The 24,215-nt window shown below is 40.4% G+C and overlaps 1 protein-coding gene across 1 annotated transcript in view; it reads right to left on the reverse strand.

Annotated features, from left to right (window-relative positions):
- Positions 1-23,846, reverse strand: part of CFAP58 (cilia and flagella associated protein 58) — a 103,614-nt gene extending 79,768 nt beyond the window's left edge. Inside the window, exons 1-8 of the mRNA XM_028098607.2 lie at positions 23,568-23,846; positions 21,585-21,733; positions 17,811-17,967; positions 16,748-16,942; positions 14,264-14,401; positions 12,137-12,296; positions 8,243-8,325; positions 4,702-4,893 (exon numbers count right to left, since the gene is read on the reverse strand). Coding sequence (XP_027954408.2) covers positions 4,702-4,893; positions 8,243-8,325; positions 12,137-12,296; positions 14,264-14,401; positions 16,748-16,942; positions 17,811-17,967; positions 21,585-21,733; positions 23,568-23,804 — 1,311 coding nt within the window. The 5' untranslated portion in view covers positions 23,805-23,846. The remainder of the gene's footprint in view (positions 1-4,701; positions 4,894-8,242; positions 8,326-12,136; positions 12,297-14,263; positions 14,402-16,747; positions 16,943-17,810; positions 17,968-21,584; positions 21,734-23,567) is intronic.
- Between the last annotated feature and the right edge of the window lie 369 nt (positions 23,847-24,215).

Genomic DNA, 24,215 nt, shown 5'->3' on the forward strand with positions numbered 1-24,215 from the left:
TGTACTAGATTATCTTATGGTTCTGCAAATATTCACTCCCTCTCCCTGTCCCTACCACTTCCATGGGAAGAGTCTTCCCCTCGCTGTTGGGCGTGGACATGTGACTTGCCACGGCCAATGAGATGTCAGAGGAGAGAGCCTGGAAATGTGCTTGTGTGGTGGCTTTCCTTTCGTTCTCCATGAGAACACCATGCATCCTGGAGGATCAGAAACATGTGGACCAAAACCAGACCCAACTCACAGCCTCCAGCCAAGTGCAGGCAAGCCTAACCTAGACCACCTGAGTCCCACTCAACTGCAGATGTGTGAGAAGTGCTGGGGTGCCTGGGTGGCTCAGTTGGTTAAGCGTCTGCCCTCAGCTCAGGTCGTGATCTTGGGGTCCTGGGATCGAGCCCGAGAGTCTCTTTCTCCCTTTTTCTCTCCCTCTCCCCCTCCTCACCATTTGCACTCTCTCTTGCACTTTCTCTCTCTCATATAAACAAGTAAAATCTTTAAAAAAAAAAAAAAGTGCTTATCTCTGCATGCCAGTGAGATTTGGTAGTTGTGTATTATGCAGCATTAGTATGGCAAATGTTGACTGAGACAAGCACATAAGAGCCATCCAGTTCTGGCACAGAAAAGGATCTTTCTCGTTTGCAAATGCCAAGTTAAATTAATAAAATGTAATGTAGGGCTTTCAGTATCTAAGATTTCACCTTTCTTTCTCCAAACAGAAAGAATGAGAAGGCAAATGTTGACACTGTTTTTGCAGCCCAGAAGGCAGAAGAGACCACGCCGTAAGTCACTCACAACTAAAATTGCTGAGGATGATACCGTTAAGATTGTCCATTATGGCAACGTGTTTCAAGTGAATTTAAAATGGGGGAAGACCCATAATGATAAATACATTAACGAAGAAGAATTTAATATAAATACCTAAAAGTATGTCTTTGAGTGGTTAATTCAGATCTCTAATTACACTTTCCATTCATTCTTTCAAAAAATATTTGGTACCTATTTAGGAAATAATATGAGGAGCTCAAAATTGAATACCAATCCTTCTCCTATGCACAGCGATAAAACTAGGGCAAACCATATAAGTAATTTTGCATTCTGTTTTTATCAGATTCATATTGTGAACACGTACCCCATTTTAAAAATATTTTTCAAACACGTGGTTTTAATGGTACATAATATTGTATCAGATAAGTGTAGCACAATTTATTTTAAAGAATATCCTTTTATAAAAAAAACTCTTTGCATTTCTTATTTTTCCATAGATTGAGTTCTTACAAAAGAAATTGCTGGGTTAAAACTTGGAACAAAGTATTCTCACTCCAGAAGTTGATGAAAACATCAATTTCGTGACATTATCCCCAGCCCCTGATATCAGTCGTCAACTCCCTAGAAATAGAACACATGAAAGGGAATGTTCTACTTGTGAGAATGAGGTGTGTGAGTGTGTGTGTGTGTGTGTGTGTGTGTAGCAGAAAAGAAATAAATATGGGAGGGGCATATTTCTTATATGTATTAAGGACATGCAGGTCCTTAATAAGAAGTTCACTGCATCAAAAACTAATGATGTATTGTATGGTGACTCACATAACATAATAAAATTAAAAGAAAAAAAAATAAAGAAGTCCAGGGGTGCCTGGGTGGCTCAGTTAGTTAAGCATCAGACTCTTGATTTCAGCTCAGGTCATGATCTCAGGGTCATGAGAATGAGACCTGTGTTGGGCTCTGCAGAGTTGGCTTGAGATTCTCTCTTTCCCTCTCCTTCTGCCCCTCCCCCTGCTCACACATACACACTCTCTCTCCCTCTAAAACAAATAAATAAAATCTTTAAAAAAGAAAAAAAAAAGGTGCCTGGGTGGCTTAGTCAGTTAAGCGGCTGCCTTCGGCTCAGATCATGATCCTAGGGTCCTGGGATCAAGCCCTACATCGGGTTCTCTGCGGGGCAAGGAGCCCGCTTCTCCCTCTCCCTCTCCCTGCCACTCCCCCTGCTTCTGCTTGCTCTCTGTCTCTCTCTCTGTGTCAAATAAACAAATAAAATATTTAAGAAAAAAAAGAAGTCCAGAGATGACCCAAGTTGCTGTAGCAACTGACAAGAAATAGAAAAATTGCAGTTGATAATTTGTTACGAACTTGTGCTTAAATGATTTAGTGATACATTATATAATCTTGTGAAGTTAAACATAAGAGTTATGAAAAACAGTTACCAGCAAAACTTGGTACCTCTCCACTTTTACAAGGAAACAGAAAAATAAACAACCCTGTATTAAAATCAGTGATAGCATCCTTTTTATCACTCATCATCTATCCATTTGTTTAACTAACACTTCATTGGTTTTATTGGTGCCTACTATTTACCAGCACACTGGAAATGAAGAAATGAATGAGATAAAATCCTTGTTCCCAAGAGCTCACTGTAAAGTAGGAAAAACAAATGTGCAAAGAAAGTAATTACAGGATAAGTGCCATTCCAGAGATACCAACAAATCGAAAAGGAGGGAGTCAGAGCAGGCTTGAGCCCAGAGATGAGCATTTGAGCTGGGTATTGAAGGATAAAAGGAGTTTTTCAGGCAGAGAGGGGAAGGAAGGACTTCCCAGGGAGAACAAAGAGCTTGGACTCTGTCCCATAAATCACAGTATACCAATTGCTTTGTCTTGCGTGGGTTATAGGTATGTACCAAAATACTGACTCCCTCTCCCGGGTGGGATCAAGCAGTTAGCATCCCTAGGTTAGTCCCCTCCAGCCCTGAACAGTTTCCCCCTTATTCCCAAAGGCTATAGACATATTATTTTCTACGTGTGCTAAGGATGCAAAAAAAATGTTAGAAAGCACTGGCCCAGGTTACTGAGAAGTGACAGAAGTTTGTAAGGCCAGGAGTGATACCAAGATCACATTGGAATTTTTAACAGTTAACTTTAATAGTGTGATGGCAGCCAGGGGTGGAGAGAGACTGATTATCAGGAAGGTGAAGCAGAAAGTTGCAACAGATGATATGTTCAGATATATTTCCCGTCTCACCAAACAGCGCCTCTCCCTTAGGAGGATTATAATCCTACCCAGGGATGTTGGGCTTGGCCATGTGACTTGCTTTGGCCAAGGGAATATGAGTGGACAAGGCCTATGCCCTTCCCTCCCCAGCTAAAGCTCTAAGAGCATCACAAGGTCCACTATTACACTGTTTTCACTCTTAAAGAGGCCAGCACATCCCAACAGAATCAGCGTGGAGTGAAGAAGACACGAAGCAGGGCGGCAGCTGACCCATAAAGGCCTTCGACTTGAGCTAAAAATGAATCTTTGTTGCTATAAACCACTGAAATTTGAGGATTATTTGTTACAGCTGAAGCTGACAGATGCGGAGTCTGGGCTGGAGAATACGATTGGAGGATATGAGTTCCTGAACTGACCACTGGTTTTCTGAGAGTCAGGAAATCAATCAACGGTGCTTGTAAGATGATTAAGTCAGAAGAGAAACACACTGTATTGCTATGGCCCTCAATCAGGGCTCTAAGAATCATGGGTGGGGCGGGGGTTGGATCTTTTACAAGGAAGAGGCGTCCAGTCTGGGCTAGACTGAGCATATGCTTTCGTGTTCCTCCAAACTTATGTTCTACAAACATCTGCTCAGCATTTATTTAGTCTAAGCGAGAAGCTGATTTCCTAAAGCAAAGCTTGTTTCCCACTTCCTTAATGTTTATAATTCAAATGTTGGCTGTCCTCCTTGTCATCTTCACTGAGATTCCACTCCAAAACAAAACAAAACAAAACGTAAACATGCAAGCACACTGGTAAACACTGTAGATTTCACTGAGGAGATGAAAGACAGGGCTTACACTGCAGAGCAGATAACATTTTGCCCGGGGTTGGGGGATAGGGGCGGCGGCAAATCTCCTTAAACGAATCTTCTCTCCAAAACGCTCTTCTCAGCATCATACTGAAAACTTTACTCCATTTCCCAATGCCCCTTCCTGACACCATGAAACCCCCCTCATGAAACCTCCTGCTCTACACCATCTGGGAATGCACTGAAGACAGCACAGTCCAACCACTCCTGCTTAATGCTGGCAATGTGCTAAGACAACCGGTTAAAGTAGATTTGAAATCCCTGAAGTCGTTCTTCAAGACACTGCCGTGAGCACCCTCCCTCCTCCACAGTTTACAGGAAGTAGAGATCTGGGACTTAGCTACTCAATGTGTGAATTTCTACCACCGGTGAGGTTTCAGGTTCACAACAGCTGGAAAATAAAATGCCCTTTGAATGTGTGAACATTTACCTGATGCCAGGAGTCACTCACATCTTAATTTGAGGCCATTTAATTAGATCCCTTCCTCCTAACAACTAGTTGGAATCCTCCGTCTGAGGGGGACAAGGGTTTCAGGGACAGAGGTGGGGGGTGAGAACAAAGCATGCAGAGATGGTGATGCTGACAGCACCCCCCACCCCCAACCCAAGCGTCCAACCCAGGGAAGCTGCACAGCAGGGTAACAGGGGAGGGATCCCGAAGGGGAAACGGAGACCCCCGAAGCATTGGCCTTGTCCACTTCACAGTTTGACCCAGATCAGCCCTGGGACAGCTTTTCTTCTATCAACATCATTCCTCTTAAATTCTTATGCAAACCACCAGCTCAAATCTGAAGAAATCCTCTTTGCCACAGTGTGTGACCATCAGAAAGAATTGTACTCCTCCCACATCCTCGAGGAGTGACTTTACCTTTTGGGTCAGGTCACTGGCTTCATTGATGTACCGATCTCGCTCCTTTTCCAGCTGAAAGATGATCTTTCTCTGCTTCTGAGCCTCATCCTTATAGTTCTGGATTTCTTCCTCCAGGTTCCTCTTGGCTTGCTCATGGAGCTTTACCAGGTCTATCTGTTTCTGGGTCGCACTGACCGCCTTAAGCATATTCTAAAAATAACGACAACAGAGCAGTCACGTTACTCAAAATGTGTGGGGATTTTTGGATAAATTTACCCCTGTTTCATCCCTAAAATAATTAGATACATTGTTTTTTGGGTGAATAAAGATAATCATATTCTCTATAGCTTATTTAGAGCCTACTCTGTTAATTTTGCACAAGGCAAACACATACATAAGTACACTAAGTGACCACAACATACCAAGGAAGTGAGCACTATTTTGCTCCCATTTTAAGGGTAGGAAACTGACACTCAGAAGTTAAGGTGCTTACCTACAAGTTCATACAACAGGGGAGTGGCAGAGCCAGGATTTGGGTCCAGGGCCGGCTGACCCCAAAGGTAAACCCCATCCCAGCTCTGGCCTTGTTCCTGTGAGCTTAGAGCAATTGAACCTAATCACGTAACAGGGCTTTGACTGCAAAGTAAAATAAAATCAACTCGTTGAAAATGCAAATATCTAGAATTAATGTATGATCCAACAATTTCACTCCTGGGTACATACACCCAGAACTGAAAACAGATGTTCAAACCAGAATTTGTACATGAATGTTCACAACAGCACTCGTCACAAAAGCCAAAAGGGGGAAACAACCGAATGTCCATCAGCTGATGAAACAGGTCATCAAAATGTGGTATAACCACACAGTGGAATATTCATCAGCCACAAAAAGGAACAAAGTCCCAATACAGGCTACAGCATGGTTGAAACCTGAAAACATTATTCTGAGTGAAAGAGGCCCTACATAAGAGGTCATGTATAATGGGATTCCGGTTATATAAATATCCAAAATAGTCAAATCCACAGAGGAAGAAGGCAGTTTCTCTAGGGTTGGGAGAAATGGGGCGGGGCAGGGGGGGATAACTGCTTTACAGGTGCAGGGGTTCCTTTTGGAGTGATGAGAATGTTCTGTAGCTAGAGCACTGTGATAGGTGCACAACACCCCAAATGTACTCAAGGGCACTCACAGTAAATTCTGTTTTATGTGTATCTTACCACAATAACACAACAACGAACCCAGTTTCTTAAAATATGCAGATGCCTGTGTCCCAAAGCCAGAGATTTCGATTCAGTGAATCTGGGAGGGGACCCATGTGCCAAGAATTTTTTTTAACGCTGCACAAGTGATTTCTGCTGCTGCAATGGAAATTCCTAGGATTGGCTGCCCAAGAAGCCAGGCTTGCCCTGAAAACAAGGAATCAATGGTCTTTGCAGCTGAGCTGATGCAAGAGGGTTCACGTCTCTGACCATAGGGGAACAGACCACGGACTTTTGAAATAGGGCCTTTAGCTTTCTGCAACTCAATAGAGGACATAAACTTGGGAGCTATTGGTGATAGCCATTTTTTTGCCAAACAGACTGGAAACAGGGAGGCATTCTTCCCCAAAAGAGAGGAATGAAAGCAAAAACTCAGCAGGAAATCCAGTGATGGCAGAAATCCAGTGGCTTTCTGTATATCCCAAGAATGTCAGGTCAGCTTCCTATCAGTTCCCGAGGCCCAGCTGTATCCTTGGGTCCCACAAGGCACCTGGTTGTCCCTTCCCAAATCTCCAAGCAGTACGGACCTGCAGCCAGGTCTGAAAACCACTAGAATATAAACACACTACACCTCAGTTGGGTGATGATGCAGAAAAAAGAAAAGGTCAACTTGATTTTCAAGCATTGAATTAAACATCCACTCTATAAAAGACAAAGCCATTTTAACATGACACTGAAAAACAAAAATATATTAACATTGCTTCCTGTCAAAAACATGTCACTCATTCATTCAATGAAAGGGGCATTTCAAATCAGTGGGGAAAAAATGCATTATTAGTAAAGGTTGCAGAGGGTTGGGCGCTGTGTGAGGTTCTAAGGAAGGATGCACACTGGCCAGAAAGGGAAAAAAAAAAAAGTATACCTTGCCTTGGAAGAGGAACTGACGTTAGTCAAATCAAACAAATAAATGTGAAATTAATGTTGTGCTACATGTCCTATTGTGGCAGAAAATCTATTGGTTGTCTATCAGTATACATAAAATATAAATGGGTTAAATGCATGTCTTAAAAACACGTTTAAAAATCTAAATCTGGGGGCGCCTGGGTGGAAAATCTAAATCTAGGGGTGCCTGGGTGGCTCAGTCATTAAGCGTCTGCCTTGGGCTCAGGTCATGATCCCAGCGTCCTGGGATCGGGCCCCGCGTCGGGCTCCCTGCTCTGCGGGAAGCCTGTTTCTCCCTCTCCCACTCCCCCTGCTTGTGTTCCCTCTCTCGCTGTCTCTCTCTCTGTCAAATAAATAAATAAAATCTTAAAAAAAATCTAAATCCAACAACATTGTTTGCATGTGCAAATTTATTGAATAAAGGAACAATTTCCAGGATCATCCAAAAAACAATGGTTTTCTAAGGAGCGCTCAGCATGTAAAGATAGGTAAGCTCCTATTTCCTGAGATCCCTTAAATAGTCTTCTTTAAGCTTCCAGAGTGGTCTATTTTGTCAATATTTGTTCAATTCTGGGAAGCCGAAAGAAATAATGAAAGTTGGAGTAAAAAAAATATAAGCTGTTTCTACGTGATGAGATGACTGTCTGGACCTAAAGCCATACACTGCTCTGGAAGCAGCCTCCCCACTCTCCACCTGGCCTTTTGATTTTTCCTCCCGGGAGGAAATCCCTGAGCAGGAAAGTTTACCCTAAATTTTGGAACTAGTTAACCTCCTAAGAGTGACTGACTGTCAATGGAAGGAATCTTCTAAACTGGTTTGGAGAGGAAAGGGGTAGGCGTCCTCCCTTGGTTGGAAGCTTTCTAGGCCTCAAGCTCCTGCAACCCCTCCTTCAGCCTTGGACCAGACTGAGCTCAAAGACTAGGAGATATAAGGGCTGAAAACAAAAACAAAAACCTACAACAGTCCCCAAAAGATGGCGGGAAGGTTTATGGCATCAACCGGCCTTTCTTATACCAAACTCCTCGAAGGTAAATTGTATTAGCACTCACTTGTATCTTCTGGATTAGCAAAAGTTGCAGTTTATAGATACTAAATTCAGAAATTTTGATCAACCACTTAGGATGCCAAATAACACACCAGCAAGAGAATCAGAATCCACAAAACGCTCTTAACCCTGCTCGTTTATGTGATAATTCCCCAATGTCCCTTCTTGCCACAAGTGATAATGCAGTTTCAGTTCTCAGCCCAGGAATGGTGGACTGTGCCCGGCAGCTTGGAAGAGAACTGACCACGATGATTTATTTCTGATCTACTTTTGTTCGCTTCAGAGTTTTCTTTCCCCAGCACAAGGGGTTAGAGGCAGATATCATAGCATTAGAGAAAGACACTTGTTTACCAGGGCTATGGGAACACACTCACCTTATTTAATATGTCCCTTTCTCTCAGAAGCTCATCCATTGCTTTCTTATCAAGTTCTGCTTGTTTCTTTGAAGCCTCCACCTCTAAATGGCCAAGGAGAAGAAGAAGAAATATGGAGCCAACCCAAGAAAGAATCTGCCAAGGCCAAAGCCAATGCGACACAGAAACAGCTTTACGCGTTTATCTGCAGCTATAAAACTCCTATTTATTGAGTGTTCCATGATCTTCATTATAACTCAGTGAAGGAGGTCTCCTGTCCCACTGAACACATGGAAACTGAGTATCAGCAGAATTAAGCCACATGCCACCCGTCTGCGACCAAGAGGTGACAGGGCTGAGGCTGGGAGCATGGTTTCTCTGACTCCAAAAGTCCTTGCTCTTTTTAAATCTTTTTAATTATACAAGTAATTAGGAAGACAGAAACAAGTGAGACATCCAAATGAACAAAAGGGAAAAAAAATTCAAGTCAAGCAGAATCTACTTAGGATTTTGATGGGTCTCTTTCAGGACTTTTTCCTATGCAAATATGTGTGTGTATAAAAATACAGATATACACACATTCCTATATATATATACACCAAAAGTGAATTATACGACACATACTGTTTTGTAGTTTGCTTTTATAATTAACTAACATAAAATAAATGCCTCTCTATATTATAAATGTGCATCTACAACAGAATTTTAATGGCTCTGTGATACTTCACTATACGAAAATGCATAATTTATTTCACCAATCCCCCACCTTAACATTTAAATTGCTTCCATTTTACTTATTTATTTGCAATTATAAGCCATATATCTGTGAAAGTTCTTATTCATTTGTTACTCTAGAAGAGGAAGTCCTGGATCGAAAGCGATTAAAAAAAAAAAAAAGGCATTTCTCTCCTACTGTCAAATTTTGCTCCAGAAAACTGATAGCATTTAAATCCACACCCAAACCACCACTGGGTATTATGCTCTTTGATCTCTTTGACAATCCAATAGATTATTAAAACCCTATGTCTGTATTTAATTTACATTTCTTTGATTAGTAGTAAAGTTGACTACTTTTTCATGTTTAATGACCATTTACTTGTATTTCTGTTTTTAAAATTGCCCACACTTGCCCTATGCCCATTTTTCTCATGAATTGTTTATCCTTTTTGTGGATTTGTAAGAACTCTTTATATATAACAAAAATACTAACTCTTCGGCAATATTTTCGTCAATTTACCTTTATATAGAGAAACTTTGATACATTAAAAAAAAAACCCTCAGCTCTTATTTCATTAAATCTTCTCGATCTTGGCTTTCTGGTTTCCACATCTGGTATTAACTTTTTTTTTCCCAAAAAATAACTTATTGGCATGTTACCATCTTCTTAACAATCCATACCGCAAGCTGGTGTGAAATAATATCTTGATCTTGATGATAACCTTTTCTTTTTGTGCCTTTTCCAATCTCTTCCACTGATCTGTTTTATCAGGCATTTTCACTACACTCTTTGATTACTGAAGCTTTATAATATTAAACGCCTCGTAAAGCAAGTGCTCCCTCATCACTCCTCTTTTCCAGAATTTTATGGCCATTGTCACCTGTTTATTCTTCTGGAGGAACTCTAGAATCAGTCCTCAAGTCCCCAAAATATAACTTAATGAAATTTTTATTGGAACTATTAAATGTATAGATTAATTTAGGCAGATTTATATCCTTATCATATTGCACTTTCTCATCCAGGAACCTTGTATATCTCTCTATTTTTCAAGTCTTCTTACTTTATACCCCTCAATAGAATTCTGTAGCATGTTTTATATACATGTCTTGCAGATATCCCGGTAACTTTATTTATAGATATCTTATTACTTTAGTTGCTACTGTGAAAAGGAGTTTTTCCATCATATATTCTAGCCAATTCTCTGTACGAAAGGAAGCTATCGATGTGTATATATTTATTTTATAACCTGCCACCCCAGTGAATTCTCATTAGTTCTGGCAGTTTATCGTTAGTGCCTTGGGTTTTGTGATAGAAAATCATAACACATGGAGGACTCGTGCTCCTAATTATTATGTCCAATGCCACTCTTTGATCAGGCACATCAAAAGGTAGAGGTCCCTAAGAAGAAATAATGATGTTAACGAGATCTATAAAATAACCAGAGGAGAGAGCATGATGAATTCTGTAAACATGATTTAAGAATGAAGAATTGGGTCCAACACTAAATGAATAATTTTTTTTCAGAACTATTGCAAGCAAAAATACAGAAATTTAAATGTGGGAGTGTTTTGAAAGTCACTAAACCAGTTACAAAATATGATCTAGTAATTCCATTTTTCTTCCTGTCACTGAACACATTAGATTATAAACTCATGCAAGATTGTAAGCATTCTGAGGGCAGGGACCTCCATGCACCCAAAGCCAACCTTAGTGCCTGCACATAGTAGGTACTCAATCTATTGAAAGAATGGATAAATTGTCAAGCCACAACTGTACCTCAACAAAAGATTATTTCCTGATGTCTTGGAAAAATATCTGCACTGTTCAAAGGCTTACATAACAAACACAGTTGACCATTGAACAACATGGGAGTTAGGGATGCCAATCCCCCACGAAGTTGAAATCCACATATAACTCTGACTCCCCCAAAACTTAACTACCAATAGCCTACTGTTGACCAGAAGCTTTACTGATAACAGAAACAGTCGACTAACACATCTTCCGTATGTTATATGTATTCTATACTATATTCTTACAATAAAGTAAGCTAGAGAAAAGAAAATGGTATTAAGAAAATCATAAAGGAGAGAAAATACATTTATCTGTACTGTATTTATTGAAAAAAAATCCACATATAAGTGGACCCACACAGTTCAAACACATGTTGTTCAGGGTCAACAGCATTTCTGATAACCTTACCTAGATATTTAGGTTTTACCTAACTTTTAGTGAAGCGATGTATGTTTTTATGCTGTTACATATGTTGCCTCATTCGGGGACCTACAACTCACAGTAGCCCACATAAGTTCGACAACATGTTCCTGCCTCACATATTCTGGTGTACTTAAATTCAAACCCGGATCCTCCGTCTCTGAGTCCGGAGCTGTTTCTGCCACACCAAATTTGACTAGTAAATCCTATTTTCAATTCTATTCTTTTTCAGAATGAGATGGCATTCTATCTTACTACTTATATAAATAGTAATAAACCTGGATAATAATAGATGCCATTTAGTAAGCACTTACTATGTGTTAGGTACTATCCACAACGTGTATTAGCTTTATGTGTATTAGCTCATCTCCTCCTGCGACAGTAAATACAATGAAGGCGGGATCCAAGCCCAGGTAGACATGACTCCCTAGTTTGTATCCTTAATGGTTTTTCTGTGCTATAATGGCCTTCCATGGCACTTAAATTTTTCCTCCACAGGGCGATGTGATAGCTGGTAAAACAAGTGTCCACCACATGGTAAAGGACTAACAGAGAAAAGAAGTTAGGAGCCTTTTATTTTTGCCCCACTGATTCTTGTCCCAAATACTGCTAGTGGGGGACATTTGTTTTAGTTTATCCCCTATCTTCCATGAGAAAAGGGGTTAAAGCAGAAGGTCATGTAGAACCAAGACCTAAGAGTACATATGTTATTTAGTCCAGTGACAAGTATGGAGCAATACTTTTGGCTGGATTTAAATTGTGCCAATATAGTCTGTTGAAGAATTTTTGAAGGTAAGAAAGTTTAAGATATTCAAAATGATGTCCCCTGCATATTGGCTGCTTACCAGCTTGAAAGTTATTTTACTGATTACATTTGGCATGGTTTGTGTTTGTATGCACAGAGCCCTGGGTTACCAAATGACATTAGTCATCAATGAAATGTTTACAAAGGAATAAAACAAAGTGCAAAATGGTTCTTGGTTTACCTCTCTCTAATCCCAAGATCTGATTTTTTAGAGTTTCCTTGTTCTGTTCCACTTCTGACTTTTGATCTTCAATCTGGTGCAATTTCTTATGGATTTGTTCTCTGATTTTGTTGAGCTTCCCAATGTCAAGCCGCATCTGATGGACTTCTTCCTCTTTGGCCTGTAATTAATGAGACAGCATTAACCAGGGACACTCAGCAAATAAAGGACCAGTGACTTCATGATGGTAAACTCAGAACCAATAAAAGGAAATTGTTCCTGTGTCAGTCCAAAGTTGTTCTATGGGTTAAACAAAAACGCACACTGTTTGGTTTTGAGAGAAATTGAAAAACTACTCTCTGAATAAAACATGTGGCTTTGTAAGCTAAAAAATAATGAAAAGACTGATTAAACCTGATGTCTCAAGTTACCACTGAATTGTTGAATCAAACAGGATAAGAATGCTGAGTTGTATGTATCATAAATGTGTGAATTTTGTGTACAAATGCTGTAGTCGATGGGCAATTTTTATGGATTCACGGAGTGATCACTCTCAAAAGATTATTAACATGCTATAATATATTCAAATACTCTTGTGAACCCATGTGCCCACTTTAGTGTAATAACATACACTAGAGAAAGGGCCCTCCCGCCTCAGAGGATGTTAGTCAGTGGGTGTACATACAGATACGTGGACAGGGCAACTTGAATAGGCAAGTCTACATAAGGGCAAAAAGTACCAAAATAATAACTCTAGAAAAAGAAAACACCAGATTTTTGTCAATGGACTTCAAGATTTGTGAATTTTTTTAATTTAAATTAAATTCATTTTTTTTTAATTTGCCATTCTTAGAAATTACCGGAAAAGCAACCAGTGATTCTTCTGCAAATCAACATTAGTAATTATCCCCAGCTCTTGACAAGGAAGAAACTGCACTGAGCTGGGCATGTCATTCTCAGATTATTGCTAGAAGTAGAATTCCGTAGGTTCAGAATCTGATAACAAAAATACTCCATCTTTCAAGGTGCCCCATCATGTTATCAAAGAAGAGAATTAATGGCATAAGCATTTTTACCTTAATTTCACCTTAGGGGCTAATATATTATTTTGCCTTAAGTAGCCATTTCATTTCTGCTTCAATTTACAGCTTTCTCATAAAGAATGGTTTCAAGTCAAACCATCCAGGACTGCTTTAAATGCTCCTCCGCCTCAGAGTTACATGACCCAAATTAGCTGAACTAAGGCCCTTTCCAATTAGAACACTAGAATGTTCTAACTCAGTAGTTTTTAATCCAGACCCTGTGGTTAGACTTTAGAAAAATCCTGGAAACCTGAGACTGCATTCAAAATAAGATGCAAAATGTACACATAAGTGTGTGTGTGTGTGTGTGTGTGTGTGTGTACATGCTGTCATCAGACTGTCAAAAGGGCCTATGATGCAAAAACTGTTATAATTCACTGATCAAATCCATGTATCATTGTTGATCAGTCACTCATTTTGTGCCTAGTATCCTAAACGTAACCAGAGAAGGGTTTATGGATTTTTTCAGAATCTGTGATAAACACAAAGCTGCTCTGTTAAGCAGGTAGGTATACAATATGTACCCAAGTATACAGCTTTTATCCAAACATAATTTGCAAACATTCTTCACTGAGGACTGGGAGAAGAATGGAAAGACTGTTTTGCAATTTACAGTGGACAGAAGTAAAAATCATGGTACTACAATCCTGGAAGTAGATACCCAGGAGTACCAATCCATTCCCCGACCCCTCCCATTCCACCTTCTCCAGACAAGTCGTAAAATATAATCTGACTTCTTTGCCACTCGCTCACGTAAATGATTTAACTAGTAAGTAGTTACTTCCAAGGCTAAGTTACAGAGATGAGCATCGGAGCTGGCTTTCAAAACCATCCGCACAACCATATGATCAATATTCAGGTTTGTGGTCTTAGAAGAATGGAAGTCATCAAAGTATCTCCTTCTAGGCAGAAAGCCATCAATGAAGGCTTGTGCCTGCCTCTGACACATCAAGGCTAATATAGGTTACCCAACCAAGGGCTCCAGCCACAAAGGCAAACCTAAATTAATAGGGAATGAAGGAGGGGGTGCTAGGGAATAGATAGGTCCTCGTCACTTGGTGTTTACTTTGAGCTCCAAAGACTTCTGCTGGTTTTCCTGAGATAGCTGCTCACAAACCAAACTGTGTTGTTCATTCTCTTGCTGAAGTTTCGAATTTCTCATCTGAAACTGCTCCAGCTCCTTTGCAGCTCTTTCATTCAAGATCTGAAAGGTACATAACGAGCTGGTTAATGCTTTTTAATCTGATTACAACATCTGCATATCCACACAGGAGCCACCACCGCCCCCTCCACCACGCTGCAAACCCCCTGGGACAGTCACAGCAAGCACACTTTCTTTGTCTTTGTAGAAATTGTTCTTTATCCCCGGTGAAAGCACTAACGCACTCAAATATGATAAACCATACATGGCTGAGGAAAACGACGCCCTCTAATGAATAACACAGAAAGCATAATTTTTTTTTTCCCGAGAGCCTTGGGAAGTCTTGTTCACAGGTGGCGGATAAATATTTTAATGCCTGTTTGCCATTTGGCAAGCTTCACATACGCAACAATTGCTATAATCATTGCAAATGAGCTAGAGATTCAAACGGGTTTTATCAGCTGTGGGGCTGGGACGCTCCATCTTCAGAAGCAAATCCTGCATTAACATGCCTACCACATTTTCGTGAGCAGAACCATTCATGGACACCAACACAGAGACCATGCCCCTTAAATCCAACTGAAGTCGAAACCGTGCAACAGCAGTGCAGGGATTTCTATCTGCCTGACTTCAGTGTCAGTAGGGTTTCTTCTTCCCTTCCTTGACTATCCTGAGCAGACACAGTTTTATTAAACAAAAAAAAAAGAGGAATATATTGGGGGTGGGGTGGAGCCATTTCTATCGGCAGACTAGTGGGGGGGGATAGCAAATGCGCTGAAGGGAAAAGAGAGAAGATGCTTAAACAATTATTACAAAATATAACTTGATGCAAGCAAAAGTTAAACATGGGAGGACTCCATCCAATTTCCTGTCAATGGGGACTAAATAAAATATAGCCAGCTATGCCAAAAAGGAAATTGTCTTTTACATGAGTCCTGGATATTGCTAAACAAAGCACTGTAGTTTGATCATGATGTTCAAAAACCTCACAAATTTCATGCTCCAAGACATCTCGTGTTTTTCTTGTGGATACTTGCATGTTGTGTATTACCTGTCTGATTTCTGGCTCTGTGCAAAATTAATGAGGCAATTGGCCAAGGAATATGTTCTAATATCTATTTTTTAAGTGGCAAAATGTTGTATGGCTTGACAATTCTTTGGAACCTTCCTAAGAGAAAATATTTTCAAGAAATGACTTTTCTCCATTACATGAATTGCTTCTTGAAGAAATGAGAGAAGAGGGGCACCTGCTTGGCTCAGTCAGTTGGGCATCTCTTGATTTCAGCTCAGGTCATGATCTCAGGGTTGTGGGATCAAGCCTGCCTAGGGCTCTGCACTCAGAGGGGAGCCTTCCCCTCTCCCTCTGCCCCTCCCGCAGCTTGCACGCACATGTTCTCTCTCTCCCTCCCTGTTCCATTCTCTCTCTCTCTAAAATAAATACATAAATCTTAAAAAAAAAAAGAAAGAAATGAGAAAAGACAGACCAGAGTTACTACTATTTGAGTTACCTTAAACTGCTATTATAGGGGAAATGTTAAAAATGGTACCATATTTAAAATGCATAAAGACTGAATATGGTTTCCTAAACTTGAAACTTAAAAATAAGCCTATTAAAAATTAAATCATGTAATGGTCACACAATGAATACTTTGAGTCTGAATGGCCTTTTGAGCTCTGTCCAATAGAACTTTCCACAATATGAACATTCTCTAGCTGTGTTGTCCAATATGGGATCTACTAGACTTTGAGGCTAGTGAGCATTTGAGATGGTACTAGAGCAACGGAGGACTTAAAGTTTTCATTTTATTTAATTTTAAATAAATTTAAATCGCCACACATAGCTAGTGGTTACCATACTAGACAATGCCGCTCTATAACTACGTGGCAACATAAATGAATCCCGCAAACAGAATATTGAGCCAAAGAAGTTAAATGCAAAGCGCACACCCTGTATGATTGCATTTCTGTAAAGTACGAAACCAGACAAAACTAAACTCTGCTGAGAATTCAGAATAGAGGTGAACTGTGGGGGAGAGAGTGACCGCGAGGGAACACAAGGGACCATCCGGGGTAGTGTTTATTGGGCTGGGTGCAGGTGACCAAGATGGGTTTAAGTGGAAAAAATTCATCAAGCTGTACACTTGTGACTTACACACTTTGCTATGTGTATATTATACATCAATAGAAGGTTCAAAAGAAATTAACCCGTTGGAGCTGGGGGGAAAAAAACAAAAAAAGGAGGTCCTATCTACCTATCTGAACTGTTCAAAGAGCAATGCAATGCTAAGTGTTGTTTTATCCACATCTCTACTGAAGAGAGTTTGCTGCTTTCCAAAGAAAATTCAAAATGCTCCAAAGGCACTCTTCCTGTTTTTGCGGGGACTGCGATGTCACCCACACCCAGCGCACCTTCTGCTCCTTCAGCTGCTGCTCCAGCTTCTGAAGCTCCTCCTTGCTTTTCTGCACATACTGCTGGAGGGCCTTAATTTCTGTCTGCCTGGTGTCCATGTCCGTCTGAATCTGCCTGAGTTCTTTCTCTAGTTTTTCCTTCTTCCGAGACTCTCGTGAAGCTTCATTCTGACGTTGCTGGATTTCTTGCTGGAACTAGGGGCAAAGAAAGGACAGGAAGGAAAGAGATGAAGCCCATGCCAGGACATGTCTCAACCATCTGAGATTCTCCCTTTCTCAAATCTTATACTTTCAGGGCAGCCACCTTGTAGTAGCCTTTCCCCTGCAGGACAGTCATCTTTGAACCCCAATGTTTAAACTTCAAGAATATTCTGTATTGTTTTTCAGAGTCTTAACCAAACATCCACCCAGATGGTGGGAACAAATCCACAAAGAATGGTATAAAATCCAGTTAAATATGGAAGCCCAGAATTCTAGAGAAGCTAAGCATGGAAAGAATTCATCCAATTCTCTATCAATAGGAGCTAAATAAAACGTTGCCAGCTACCCTAAGTATGAAATTATGTTTCACATGAGCCCTGGATATTACTAAACAAAGCATTCTAGTTTTATCATGATAACCAAAATCTACGAAAAATCTTTCTGTCATCTCATGCTCAAAGGAGTCTCATGTTTTTCTCCTGGAGATTGCACGTGTGAATCATCTAGTTGACTTCTGGATTTACATAAAAGCGTTCAAAAGGGGTCCTTACAAAGGAGAAGAGCCAAGGAAGCTACTTCTTCCACCATCCCCAAACGCAGGGCATCTTGGCCTTTACCAGGGACACCTTAGGCCAAAATTGTAAGCAGTGCCCCGTCTTAGTGACTTCTCAAAGAATGTTGAGAGGAAATATACAAAGCAAACTGCTCTTGCAAGAACAAACCAGAGAAACAAGCAGAACTGTGGATGCTCCGTTTGGGCACCAGGGGGTTAGGAACAAGGATGTTGTTCTCAGAGGAACAAGATGGGAAGGACTTCTGGAAGTTAATGTTCTTTCATCTTGCCCTCCGTGGCAGAGCAGACCTGACTGATGGCCTGCTCTGCCTCCTCTCTGCACCGCTCCATTTCCTGCTGCTGTTCAGTGGTCTGAGCTAAGGACTCTCGTAATTTCACCACTTCTGACAAGAGCTGGTCTCGCTCCTTGGTCACTTCTTCTTTGAACTTCAGTAAATCTTGGATACTAAAAAAGAAGAACACAGGAGTCAGGCTAAAAGGTCATCTGCTCAGGAGTCCTCCTTATCACCCTCTGAGCTTGTGTTCATAGGCAAGACTTCGGGTCAAGGACTAACACTATTCAGGTGTGAAAGAGAAAGATCTTTATGCCCTGACCATGGACATGGTAGCTGCTTGTGAGCTGTTAACTGAAAAAGAAGTTCCAATAATAATATGCATAATATGATCCCTTTTCTTATCTTTAAATAATTACAGTGTCTGTGTATATGTGCATGTATGTGTTTTATAGACATCTTTATAGCAGTCCAGAAAAATAGATTGAAACTTGTAACTGGTTATCTCTGAAAAGCGGAATATCACTTTGGAAGAGTTGGAGGGATAATTTTTACTCCTTAGTTTCCACGCCTCTGTATTACTTCAATTTGTTACAGTAAGACTACATTGCTTTGTCAACTCTTGTAATTAACCCTAAGGAGATGTTAATTTAAGACATTATTTGGTTAATATATCCAGTGGAGGGCTATGATCACAGCCATAAAGTCAAAATGAGGCACACTTAAGCAAATAATACACATCACCGGTTTTCTATCCATTCACCCAGAGATTAGTTTCTCCCAAAGGGATGCAACCCAAATGAAATGTTCCGAAGAACAAAATTTGGAAAATCATTCATATGCCAGTTTTTAGAGAGTATGTGATAATATCTGTTGATTTGAATTGTAAACCAGTTACTTCCTACATCTCAAAAACCATTATGTATGATTTGGCATGACTTTCCGCAGAATTAGTGTTTTGAAAGCAGAAAGACTATGTCTGATCTGACCTGTGCAGCAGAATTAAGGTCTAGAGCAAGACAGCTACGTGAGAGCCAAGAACGCAGAGAACTTGCACTTGAAGCACTTGCCACTGACAGTCATCAAACAACTGTTGGAAGCACAGTAATCTGACAATATTTATTTACCAATAACTTTGATAGAACATAACTGCTTAATAAGGAACCTTCAAGACCACATTCAGCTTCTTCTCCAGAAACAAAACCTTGAATTCTAAGGTTACTAGGAAAAGAGCTACACCTAAGTGCACTCTTGAAGATGAAATTCTGGCCTGGATAGTTTCTTCAGTTCTACTCCTCACCGTGTTCCAATTCTCTTTAATACTCCCCCTAACTGGATTGCCTGGGTGTCTCAGTCAGTTAAGCCTCTGACTTTGGCTCAATCATGATCTTGGGGTCCTGGGATTGAGCCCCGCATCAGGCTCCATACCCTGTGGGGAGTCTGCTTCCTTCTCTGCCTCTCCTTCTGCCCCTCTCTCCACTCGTGCCCACTCTCTCTCTCTCTGTCTCTCTCAAATAAATAAATAAAAATCTCTCAAAAAAAAATACTCCCCCTAACTGATCAGTTCCCTCACATTGCTCTTCAGTAGTTGCTTTGGTGATGCTTGACTTTTTTAAACAAGAAAATAGAGCTCGTTATTATGGACACTGCATGTGCCCGGCTAGCTCAGTTGGTAGAGCATGAGACTCTTATTACGGACACTGCATCTTCTGTTAGTTTTTCCTTTTCTCTCTCCCAATGCCTGCACTTAGAACCATCTCTCAACGTTGGATAAATGCACCTAGAAAGTATGAGAAACCTAGACACCAGTTAGATATGGTTAAAAATGGCTAACAAAGTGTGTGTGCTCATTCCTGACTCATTAATTAATGCAAGGTTTTGCATGCCCTGCACAGTGCTAGACGCCTAAAGGGAAGGTAAAGGTGTCTTCCTTCAAGAAGTTCACAGCCTAATGAGTAGCAAAGCATATCAACAAATAATTTCAATACAATGTGACCAGTGCCATACTTGAGATAGATGTTGTTTGGGTTCTATGGAAACAAGAGAACACAGTGATTCTCATGTTTACTCATTGGTTCTAGGGGTGGGAAGGAGGTTGAAACAGAGATGCTGAGAGTGATGCAGTTAAGATGGTCTTTGAGATAGGTCTCGAATGGGTGCATAGTTGTTTACTGTGTGGCAAAAGGAAGCAAAAACATTCTTGGCATAGAAAACAGTACGTTCAAAGGTGTGGAGGCATAAGCAAGTATGGTGTTTCTGGACATGAATCTAGCGAGGCTGACGGGCAGATCTATGCAGGGCCCTGAAAGACATGTTCAAGACTAGGCTGCATCCTTTGGGAATGGGAAGTTATTGAAGGTGTTTGGAACATGTACTGGAGATAGAAGCACACAGGTACATGTTTCAGAAGCCTAAATCTGATATGTGGAAGACAGTGCAGAGGGGAGATGTCTCCTTGAAGGCAGGGAGACCAGTGAGCTGTCCATCACCAAATCCAGCAGAGAATGTGGGGCCCAAAGCAAAGCACTAGCACTGCTGATAGGGAGCAGGGAAAGACAGAAGAGAGGCTCAAAAGAGAGAATCAACAAGATGAAGCTTTAAGGCAGCAATGTCCACAATAGCCAAACTATGGAAAGAGCCTAGATGTCCATCAAAAGATGAATGGGTAAAGAAGATGTGGTGTATATATATATATATATATATATATATATAGATACACAATGGAATATTATGCGGCCATCAAAAAATGAAACCTTGCCATTTGCAACGACATGGATGGAACTAGAGGGTATTATGCTAAAAAAAATAAGTCAATCAGGGAAAGACAATTATCACATGATCTCACTGATATGTGGAATTTGAGAAGCAAGACAGAGGATCATAGGGGAAGGGAGGGAAAAATGAAACACGATGAAACCGGAGAGGGAGACAAACCATAAAAGACTCTTAATCTCAGGAAACAAACTGAGGGTTGCTGGAGCGGAGGGGGTGGGAGGGATGGGGTGGCTGGGTGACGGACACTGGGGAGGGTATGTGCTACGGTGAGCGCCGTGAATTGTGTAAGACTGATGAATCACAGACCTGTACCCCTGGAACAAATAATACATTATATGTTAATTTTAAAAAAGATGAAGCTTTGAGGGATAGAGGCCTAGAGCCTGTTTAATGGTCTAGAACCTGAGAAGTAGGAAGGATGGTGATGGGACTAATCATGAGGGCTGGGGCGGTTGGAGAAGAAGCTGGAAATCCGAGCAAAAAAACAGCCAGTTCCATTCCTCACAAGTCTGAAAGAAAGAAGCCTAAAATATTTACTCATTTGGAAATTGTAGTACATATTTCTGCAGAGCCAGAAGTTTAATATAACCACAAATTAGGAGTTCTTGGGTATGGAGAAAGGGAGCATTAAAAACAAAAAATAGCAGCAGATGGAAAACAATCTCCAGGAAATCACCAGAGAAGGAGACTCCCGTATCACAAAGAACATTCAAGGTGACGCTGCAAGCCCCAGGTCATCTGCCCAAGAAGGGGGCCTCTGCAAAAGCAAGTTCAACATCCATCAAGAAGTCATGACCTAGGGGCACCTGGGTGGCTCAGTCATTAAGCGTCTGCCTTCGGCTCAGGTCATGATCCCAGGGTCCTGGGATCGAGCCCCACATCGGGCTCCCTGCTCAGCGGGAAGCCTGCTTCTCCCTCTTCCACTCCCCCTGCTTGTGTTCCCTCTCTCGCTGTGTCTCTCTCTGTCAAATAAATAAATTAAATCTTTTAAAAAAAAAAAAAAGTCATGACCTACTTGCTATCCTGGTCCATGGACAGGCCAGACCCTTGCTCCACTAGTTTGGTTAGGTTCACTATTTCCTCTTTCAGGGCAAGGATCGTTTCCTTTGCCTTCTGCTCTTTGTCATAGGCCGAGTCCACCATCTTCCATGCCTTTTCGATTTCCTATATGCGCCACGGGACATCAGTGAGAAAAACCAAACTAGGATCCAGATACAAAATAAACTGAGCAAATAGAATAATAAAACAACTCCAATATAGTAGTCATTTATGGGGAAAGAAGGTTACATATTATACATTATGCATTCCATTTATATTGACTTACTGAATTGCTCAGCATGAGCTAGTGGATCCTGAACAGCAGCTTTAGGGGGTTCCTGGCTCACATTCCTGCAAGGGCGGCTGTAACTAGGGGGATATTTCTGATGTTGAGATAGGTTTAAATAATTAAATTTAAATTTAAAAGGAAAGTTTATGTGCTTTCCAAGCCCAGATATTTTTGGAGGAAAAAAAAAAAAGATCAGGAGTGGCCTTGGATCCAAACCCTGAATGTGAAGGTCCTCACAGATTCCAAATAAAAAAAAAAAATCTGTTTTGTCCTCAGGTCCCAAGTAAGCGGTCCTGGATGGCGATGTTGGCTTTAGAACAATTCAGAGCAAGGTGGTCTTCACTGTCATGTAATTGTACACAACAGCCTTGGTCATTCCCATTCCAGAAACCCATGCCCAGGTTGCAACAGCCTTGAGTTTTCTTGCAAAATTTTGTCCAGTGGAATGTGAGTCCTTTATGTAGGTAAGAACCTATAAACTCAAGGTGACAATACTCCACTTTCCTGTTGACAAGGCATAAAATGAGTGGAAGAGAGGATTTCCATAAATTCGTGCCCACTCTTACATTAGAGAGAGAGAGAGGAGTCTTGGGTAACTTCACATAACTTAATGATTCAAAATAGTTATGGGGTATTTTTTTTGTAGCAACCATACATACTATTTTCAGCAAAACAAATGAAGGATATTTAAGTGAAAATGTGATTATAGGAAGCTTTGTCCCAACCAATCTCCAATTATATTTTAATCTGTTCGTGACCTCCATTTCCAGTTTTCTAATTTACAATAAAAATGTTTTTTTTTCCATCATAAGAAGAATTAAAGCCTTCTTTTATTGGTTTTTCAGCAAAAAGAAGAAAATGATGATAGAGAGAAAGTGGCACTTTAAAAAAGGTCATTTCTAAGAAAACAGATGTCATAACTTGCACTGGTCTTGGAAATTCATTTAAATTGGGTGATGTTTCATTGTATGATATCAAGGGACTTATCTAAAAAAGTTCATGAGTTATTTCTCATCACTAGGTTTTTAATTATAAATTAAAATCTCTTAACCTTTTACCACCCTAAGGCCAACAAGGAACATTTACATTTTACCCTCAAAATAAAGCAACACACTTGAGAGTGAAAAAATAAAGGGTAAAACGGAACCATACTTGCTCAATATCCCCCAGATTGAATCCCTGGTCTCCCATTATGAGGAACTGCGAGGATCAAGGAGGAAGGAAGATCATGAAAATTACTATCTAGGAATTCTCAAGGTAATTTCTCCTAAAGCAGTGGGAAAAGCAAAAACATGAAAACATTCTTTTAAAAAAATCCTTAGCAAGCTATCATCATGAGATATCTAATTACTCATCTTGTATCAAACAAGACATACCGAGGTCCCTAATATTACACTTACTTACCTCTAATTCTTTTTGCTAACCCACTATTTCTTAGAAACCCAAGCCAGTAAGTTTCTACGTTATTTTCTGCATAGTGCAATTCACCCAGGCTAATTATTTCCTTTGAAAATGAACACTATTCCCTAGGCTTAATGAATATATAAATTTTTACTTAATAACTCATTTACTACCAGCCTAGAGCTGCCAATATAAAGAAAGAAAGACGTTTTAAATACAGGATGCGTTTATGGCAGCGCTACCTCAGTTCATTTCTATAAGATCACTGACCTTCTTCAGGGATGCAATGGTGGTCTGATCATCCTGGGAGAGCTTGAGGGCAGTGGCGACCTTTGCGGAATTAACCACAATCTCTGCATTTAGCTCTCTGCATTTGGCCATCAGACGCTTTTCATTATCGTAAGACTTTTTCATGACAGCATGAAGCTTCTCATATTCGATTCTAAATTTCTCCAGACTTTTGTCCCCTGAAAGTTCATTAAGAACCTCCTGAAAATCCCTTTCCATTTCTTCAAATGCAGTTTCTTCCAGCGCTAGTTTGTCACTCCTTTCCTGTACAAAAGATCAGGAAGGGGAATGAGTATCGCAACGTGTAATCAGGGATTGCTGTTATTAGCTATAAATACAAGACCTTCACCAACCCAAAATAAAAGCCACTGACAAGACTATATGATGGAAAGACAGCTTGTTCATCCCCTGATGCATGTATATATGTAAACATGTGTCTTAGGATAATAATATTTATAATATAATGATAATATATTATATCTATATAATAGTAATATTTCCTACCACATGGTGTCAAAGAGCAGATTAAATAGGATCATTCATGTTAAACACTTGGCCACGTGCTGGCAAACAGGAGGCACCCAATAAATTTTTATAGCTCTTATGATTATGCCAAGCCCTGATTTGTTT

The sequence above is a fragment of the Eumetopias jubatus genome, unplaced genomic scaffold, assembly GCF_037043125.1.
Source record: "Eumetopias jubatus isolate StellerSeaLion01/CBP00866 unplaced genomic scaffold, mEumJub1_p1.0 scaffold_17, whole genome shotgun sequence".
NCBI lineage: Eukaryota > Metazoa > Chordata > Mammalia > Carnivora > Otariidae > Eumetopias > Eumetopias jubatus.